The sequence below is a fragment of the Strongylocentrotus purpuratus genome, unplaced genomic scaffold (assembly GCF_000002235.5).
Source record: "Strongylocentrotus purpuratus isolate Spur 01 unplaced genomic scaffold, Spur_5.0 spur5_scaffold_15, whole genome shotgun sequence".
NCBI classification, from domain to species: Eukaryota; Metazoa; Echinodermata; class Echinoidea; order Camarodonta; family Strongylocentrotidae; genus Strongylocentrotus; species Strongylocentrotus purpuratus.
The window spans coordinates 34,967,875-34,976,341 of NW_022145600.1; the positions used below are offsets into that span (position 1 = coordinate 34,967,875).

At 37.3% G+C, this 8,467-nt stretch overlaps 1 protein-coding gene across 1 annotated transcript; it reads right to left on the bottom strand.

Moving 5' to 3' along the window:
* Nucleotides 1-2,391: 2,391 nt before the first annotated feature.
* LOC105439514 (uncharacterized protein CG13380-like) lies at nucleotides 2,392-6,432 on the bottom strand. The gene is made up of 2 exons (XM_011668610.2): nucleotides 6,264-6,432; nucleotides 2,392-4,567 (listed from the first exon to the last, which is right to left on the bottom strand). Exons 1-2 carry the CDS (start codon nucleotides 6,354-6,356, stop codon nucleotides 4,211-4,213), a joined length of 450 nt encoding a protein of 149 aa, XP_011666912.1. The 5' UTR covers nucleotides 6,357-6,432; the 3' UTR covers nucleotides 2,392-4,210.
* Between the last annotated feature and the right edge of the window lie 2,035 nt (nucleotides 6,433-8,467).

The following is an 8,467-nucleotide window of genomic DNA, read 5'->3' on the forward strand; positions in this document are numbered from 1 at the left end:
ACTATGTTTGATCCACTATAACTTCTCATTCGTATGTTGTATAAACAAACATTGTACATGAGAGTTGTAGGAAATTTCACCCTTTTTCCATTGATACCAATATCATTTCATGAATTTGTAATTTTGCTGAAGTAAATAAGCACTATCAGTGAGTTGTCGAACCAATCCAATGCGATGGGGAGGCATAATGATGATATATGATATCAAAAACAAATCTCTAAATTACTCGAGAAAATCCAATCTGACTGTTGTATACAAAGACGCGTAATCCAAAGCCGATAATCTGATGCACGCGTTGGTACTTTCAATAGCGCTGCAAAAGCACTCAACACGGTGCAATGGGCATGAACAATAACTGTTATTACATCTGCGCGCTAGCGCGCACAAAGCACCGTAGCGGTGGCTCGCTAGCATGAACGTGGCTTTCAATCGATAGCACGCTCGCGTGCACATGGCACTATAACAATAGCGCGCTAGCAGTCTCATGGCAGTGTAAGAGTTAAATAAAATATCTATCATGTCATTTTTTTCAGTAATGTTTAGTACTGGTAGTTAGTATACAAATAATACACAACAGTGAGGGCATTAGTAAGAAGGTACCTCCGGAACTGTCTAACACGCCCGAGCCGGTAGCCGAGGGTGTTTAGACTATTTTGAAGGTACCAGGTGTGGGTAATTTAATTTTACTAATCCCTGAACAAAATGATATGTATTATTTGTTTAATAAGATTGCTTTTTTGTTGTTTTATAACATGATTTGGATAATGACCGGTCATTATCCAAATTACGCTTTAGGCAAGATAAATGTCTGGTCACGTGTACGCTTTCAACCAATCATTTGATTAGGATCCATGTCATCATCTTATAAATCTTATAATTGATACATGTAGAGACAAAACCACCTTGTCATGTTGTATGATACCCTTGATAAACAAATCAGTTTTCTCTCTTTCTGGGCAATGGATATGACCACGTTTGTTTATTTAGATATCAGATATTGATCTCCATAGTGCCCTACATAAATTGTAAGCTTTTCTAACAAAACAAAGCTACATTATCTGATTAATGCTAAAGATAAGGAAAGGCTTTAGTATAATTTAGCCAAAAGGTTTTGCCAGGTGAAGTGTGGAATAAAGTAATAAACAAATTGATTTTTATGATATTTTGGCTTGTTTTTAGTAAACAGAAATATGATCTGTCATAATTGTTGCAACAAACTTTTGTTAACAGGATATACCCCGCCATACCAACGAAACTGACACCTGGGTAGCAGTTCACAAAACCATCGGAAGTACAATTTAGCAGACAATCCATGGTAGTGCATGTATTAAATTTATCATGTGTTTACTTTCAATGGGATGTCTGTGAACTTGTCCATTATGACTTTATCGTGAAACAATGCCCTGGCCAAAAACATATTGAATAGAAAATTACATTGTATACCGAACAAAAAGAATCGGTTGTTCTAGAAATGGTATATGGTTGGTTTGGTGGTGCGAATATTACTGTTATTAGCCTTAGATGGAACAATGTGACAGGGATGGCACCTTACAGTTCACTATCTGTCTTAAGGTATGCTTTTGAATAAGTTAGCTTTAGATATGAATACAGTGAAACCTGTACATAAAGACCATTCAAGGGAGACAAAAAAAAGGTACATGGTCTTTATGTAGTTTATTTAGTGCATGTTTCAATGAGAAACACTTATTTTATTTGAAGGGAAACAAAACATATGGTCTTTATCTAGACAGGTGGTCTGTGCAGCAACTTGAATGATGGTGGCCATCATCTCAAATACGGGTAATTCTTTTAACATGGGGATTTGAAATAAATGAACAAGATTAAATGCAGGAATATATACCGGTACATGCAGTTTTAAACTTTTAATAGTGTTTTTTTGAAGAGTAAAGGCTTTTTTGTAATTGCACTGAAGTTCAAGGTATTGGCATGCACGTCCTTTTCACTATATCCCTCCCATTTCTAATTAAAATTACATGTACTCTTGATATGCCTTCTGATTATACATTTTTAGTATTCATGTACCTTCTCTATATATTTCATTTTTACACCTTCCCATGTTCTTTTGTGTTATTTTATCTCCTGCCACCCCACCCCCTTGCCTCACTCACTCTCTCTCCTTTTCTTTGAAATTTCTTTTGTATACAGTAACAACTATCCATCTTTGTCATAAGTCACACCCCTGCCCTCTCTCTTTCTCTTCCCCCTCTCTCTCTCTCCCCCCTCTCTCTCTCTCTGTCTTTCCCTCATCTCTCTCTCTCTCTTTCCCTCATTTTTTACCTCAATCATTTCATCTCCATCTGTACTTTCTAACATAACTTTTCATAACACAATATCCCTTATTGGTGAATATATCCGAACAAAACAAAAGAATATTTAATCGATATAATCTGTTTATTATAAAACAAAAATTGATACATAAAAAGGAGGTACAGTACTTCGGCATGATGTACATTACTTTGGTCTTGTTTGTTTTTACACAATATTTCTCAAAACTATACAATGTATTTGTCCTATCCGGACACCTAACCCTCTGGATAACCACCCTCTAGGACAACTACTCCCTAGGGCAACCACCCGCTAGGACGACAACCCCCAGGGTAGTTGTCCTAGGGGGTAGTCGTCATAAAGGGTGGTTATCCCAGGGTTGGTTATCCGCAGGGTGGTTGTCCAGGGGATAACCTAGAACCTGTATTTGTACCCTGATTCGTACTGTCTATGCATAGAGAGTAAACACGTGTCGGCATTTTGAAAAAATAAACTTCAAGACTGAATGAAAACAATATTTGACTTTTTGTCATCATTTGGTTCTCCATGTACATGTAACCAAGGTATTTAAAACAAAGCAAAGGAGTAATTATATAAATACACTATATACTGCACATGTATCTCTGTACTGGTACTACTTTTTAAGATTATTTCTATCCATCAATGTTTTTTTTATGTACAAAATTCAACTGATTTTGATTTCACATAAGCGTGAAATGTAATGCTCATTAAAAACTAACATGATGAACTCAATAATGTTCAAATGAAATTTGAAAACCAAAAAAGAAAACTTCATGTACACATGTTATCTTTCTCATGATGCAATAGGTCAAAAACTTATAAAAATGGAAGAAAACATTGGTAAGGCGAAGGGTTAATCATTTTCAAAAGGCACTGTCATTATTTTCAGCAGTTGGCATGCACAACTACACATGTACATGTATTCTCTGAGAGCCTAGTAGAAAAGATACAAATTAAATGAAACATAGACATCTCTTTGTTGCAACATTGCTTTTTCTTCCAAACACAAGAATATTTGCAGTCCTGAAGTTATTGTGATTTTTATATATGAATTTAGTTTGTATATTAACCTTAGTTCGACTGTACTGGTATTTTCATATCTACCACTGATGACATTTTACCATGGCAACCACAATGCAGGATATTGTTTTTCTTTACTAGTACCTCCATAAAACTGAACTGGCCTGAGCTGATCAGCTCTAATTAATCAGTTGACAAAAACTGAAATTGCATGTCCTGGAAAATTGACCTTCAAATGTTGACCTTGACCTTGAAAGATATTTGTTATCTACATGAAACAGTTACTCTAGGCTTTACTTTGCTATTTGTGTGCAAAGAATATTTACAAATTTGCAGGTATTTTCTTGATACATGTAACATACTTGTAGCAATAAATTAGCAGCAGCAGAACAAAATGGATTGATCGAAAATTTTGATTTTTTCTTCTCTTCTCCAAAGCCATGATTACAACAAAACAAACATGAAAAGGACGTTATGACCTTCATGTTGTAAACAATTCTGCATGTTAAATATCCATGTAATACAAAATGTTAATAAAAGTTGAAGGGCAAACTAGATTTATTCAAAGGGGTGTAAAAAGAAAAAGATCTGTACATTACATGTTGTCTTAAACTGCTTGAGAAATAAAGAAAAATCAGTGTCTGAAATGTTGGATATGGACCTATTGTATTTAGTCAGAAAGCAATTTGCCAAAGGTATACTTTAGAAAGCACTTTTAAATAAAATAAATAAATAAAAGTTACTCATTTAGATCTGTAGGTAATCTAAGGAATGAATGATACCTCACAGGACAGACAAATCTGAGCAAAATCTCCATTGTTCAGTACAGGTTCATCAAATGACACACAACTGTCAACAGTACTTAGTCCAGTTATGACTTCCTTCAAGTGGTCCTCAGCTCTGTGAGGGTGGCGCTACAACACTCGGGACACCTCTCAACATCCATGAGATGAATGGTGTTAGGATGACAGGGGCATTGCATCCTAACCCTTCCAACTAACATGAGACCACAGGAGCAACAAGCCACGCTGGTGTGTTCCCGGTAACAGATGCATCCTTGTACGGGCGCGGGCGCATCCATTGCTCTCTCCTGCGGTGACTTGCTTCTGTAATGCAGAGCTGGGGATGGGGTCTTCCGTGGAGGGGAGGAGGACCAGGTCCTGGATTCTGCCTGGTTCGTCTGGGTTCCTCTGGATGTTGGTGACCTCACTGTGTAGTTGGGCAGGTTGTTGTTGGTCAACTGTTAATGTAAATGTAAATGAAAGGAGAATGAGACTACATGTATAATGAATTACATTAGATGAGAGAAAATGGTGCTAAGGTAGTGACTTCAATGCTAGATGTACATGTACAATTAAAGATAATCTGAAAGTTTTTTTAATTGAATTGAATTGAATTTCTTTATTGTCATGCACAAAATAAAATGAAGGCATAAAAATCGTCTTACAGCTCACATTTGTATAAAATATAACAATACATTAACATATCATAGACAGTAACTACAAATAACATAAATAACATAACAATGTAATATAATTTAACCTCTCTGTTGAGAGCCAGGGGAATTATTTGGTTATTTGTACTCCCCTGGCTCCCAACAGACAATACTAACTTAAATAAATAGCAGAAAACGTACATGACAACAATCAATGTCATATAACATTTAAATAGAACAAGTCACAGCAAAGATCTAAAATCAATTATTCATCAATTGTTAAAACTTCCAGATAAAAACTGTTTGAGTGAAAAACGGACCATTATTAACAATAAAAATTGGGAAAAACTGATCTGATCGATACCTTAATTCTTCCAACTATATTATTACGATTTACTTACATTTTAGGTGAATGTAAATCGTCACAAAGCAATGAATTGGCTCTTTATACCATTCCAGACATTTAGGTGTCGACAGATTTTTAAAAGCCTGTTTTTTGTCTATTTGCATGGGAAACGGTTGGGAGAATTTACTATTAAATAACCACTACCACTGTTCATCACTGTTAGAGGGTGTTGACCAGTGACGCCTTCTTAGAAAACCATTAATATCTTTGTGGTTTGAGAATGTTTTCAGGATTGTTTGCATGTTAGAGGGCTAATACAACAGAAGGAAGATAATAAGTAACATTTCATACCAAAATCACACAATTTTTTAATCAACCTTCAACAATGTTACCGAGACACTAAGTTTAACCAACATAAAGACTTGCCAAAAAAACTACCGGTACTTTGAGCTGAAAGTTGCTCTAGATCTACATTGTAGATGTTGTGCTGTAACGAGTCTAACATTTTTAAAGCTACACTATACATGTAGATCTAGGCACTTAAAACAAAAAAGCAAACCCCCCCCCCCCCCCCATAAAAAAATCTGTTGACCCTGCCACCTACTTCGGATGGACAAATTAATATGCAGACAACTCCAAATACAATGTATATAATGCCCCAGGGGAGGGAGGATGTGTCAAACTCAAAGCCAATTGCCACCATTGATCATTTACCTTATAGATATTTCTTTATCTACAAATTATTGCTATAATTTTTACAATTCCCACTGGATCTACATCCTACTTCTTTTCTTCTTCAAAAAATCAGTTCAATCTTCAGTTTATCTGAGATCTAATTGACAAACTTTTTTTTTTTAAAGCCCAAGGAAGTGGTTCCATTCAAACATGTCATGATACTGGAGTCTATACACTTGGCAATGCTACCAAAGTGCATTTTAATGTATAATATTTTTAAAAAAACAAGGAGCAATCTTTTTAAATATCCTGACGAAGGGCATGAATAAAGCTTCTTGCGAGTCACACCTCAATTTCAAACCGACCAACCCTAGCCCAGTCCGCCAAGGCCCGCGGCCCAACACCCGGGCTTCAGTAGGGGGTGCAGCAGTGGGAGGCTTTATGATGCAGACTCATTCGACTTCAAAATTCAATCCTTACCATAACTTTCTCATTCCCTTTGGCTCCCTTCATCCATCCACCTCTATAATCATTCCGTCGAGCTTCAAATTCTTGAATCGCCTTCCGCGACATGATTAGATATCAGCTTATAAGGTCTGGAAAAAGTTAAAATTAGGCTAAAGTGACGTCGTGGTACGTTTAGAACTCGATTCCCGCAGTGGCTTTCCAAGCGTGCGCATGTGATTTGCTGTTGTTATTGTTTGTATTGTGAAAGCTAAACTAGAGGCACGCGTGCAGCTCCTTTTTGCAGCTAGTTCGCTAATTAACGCTTCAAAACAAAAGCAAAACTACCAAATCAGCTATAGCTTTTGATCCGGGCTTTTGTTTTCTTCTTTAATCCAGGATTACACCGCAGGTTAAGTAGGCTGGGGTAGAGATTTCGTTGGGGTGAGGGTGTCTTTATTATTGTCTGCATTATAGTCATGGTGCCCTTTTCTTTTGTTGTGCACAAAAGAAAATGCAATGCACCGTATGCACGCGCGGTCCTATAAAGAGACGTGCCACCCAGGCTCATAATTGCATTTGGCAATAGAAATAATATTGTATTTCACGAACTCATATTTTCAAGCAAAAGGACAACAATTAATTAAGTGGTTCCAATAGCTAAAGGCGTCAAATAGACCCTCGGTGGACCCAAGTGCACACGAAGAAGAAAAAGAATATGTCTAGCTGAGCCGATGTTAAGTTTCAGTACTTTATAAATGTGATAAGAATAGTGTTGGGCAATGTTGTAAAGGTACGCAGTCATATCCATGATGGTTATTCGATGACTATTTTCTTTCAATCCGAAGGAGAAAGAGAAGGCTTTATGTTTGTTAAGTGTCATACAATTATTAAGTCATACAACTCACTTTTACAATGATTCAGGATCAACTTAAACTTAATAAAAATAATACTCGTAGTTACATCCATCATTTACTTGACGTGATGGTTTTATTTGTATATAGGCTACCGTAAGTTGTAAAGATATGTTTGTATAAAAGCTATACATGCATGTCGGAATATATTTTTGTTTTATGGTTGTATATAGCACCATACTTCCACAACAACTTGGCATACACATTCAAGAACTTCTTGAGGTTTGCTTGAAGGACTACTGGATTTCCTCCTTCCAATCTCAGATAAACGAACTCGCCCACGAGGTATCATCTTTTTTATTATTGATTGAATTGATCTATATTTCATTTATCATAAAAACATCACAACAAACATATAAAATACAAAACATAGCGTACAAGTTAAAGAGAAACATTTACAATAGAATGCAGCAACAACAAAAAATGTTATATGAATGTGGACAGAGCTAGGAAAAAGGCTTTATTGGTGCTGCCACCTCTTAATCCCCTATCATTATATCGCACCCCCCCCCCCCCATCTCTCTCCACCAGGTATAGGCCTACCCTACTCCATTGGTGTTCGTGCGCCCACTATCGTCCGGTGCTGACGCATCTTTCGTGTGTGTTTTTTGGAAGAAATAGTTTACGCCTTATTAAAGGGACACTGAAATTGTAAAACATGAAAGAAATTACCAAAAGTACAACGGACCACTCCGTTTGTCCAAAAATGAGCTGGTGGTTGCACGAAAATTATCAAGGAATACATTCCGTCTTTGGGGACAGGGGGGGGGGGCTGCAGCCCCTCCGATCCCCCTCCTCACGCACCTTTGCTCATCGGTCTCTTGTAGCCCTCCATCCTCTACCCCATCAGGCTCTCCTCACTCCCTCCCACTGTATCAACTCTTCCCTCTCTCTCCCTCTCTCTCTCTCTCTCTCTTTCTCTTTCTCTCATCTGCCCCCTCGTTCTCTCGGGCCCTTTCCCCTCTCTTACTCCTTCCACTGCTCTTAGATGTTCTTTTCAGATGCTATATTCCCCCCTCATAATTATCTTTATATCACCCCTTAATGCTCCATTTTCTCTCTCTCTCTCTCTCTCTCTCTCTCTACTCTCCTTAATGGTACTCCATCTCTCATAACATTCCCTATCTCTCCCTCTTTTCCTTCAAAATCATGCCCAAATTCTTGTTACTTAGGGCTTCGTAGCCTATATAGAAAAATGTCAAAGCTCTCTGGTTTATGACCACTCGTGACTCCTTGAGGTTCCCCCTATACCCCGGAAGTATTTCCCGAGGGTGATGCATTATCCCCTCTTAGGAGCAAACATCCTTCTTATTTACTCTTCCTTCT

Excerpts from the sequence above, each read along its gene's own strand:
- LOC105439514 (XM_011668610.2), bottom strand. The coding sequence starts at position 6,356 with ATGTCGCGGAAGGCGATTCAAGAATTTGAAGCTCGACGGAATGATTAT. Across the intron at positions 4,568-6,263 it reads AAGGGAATGAGAAAGTTATG|TTGACCAACAACAACCTGCC; the intron begins GTAAGGATTGAA and ends TTACATTAACAG.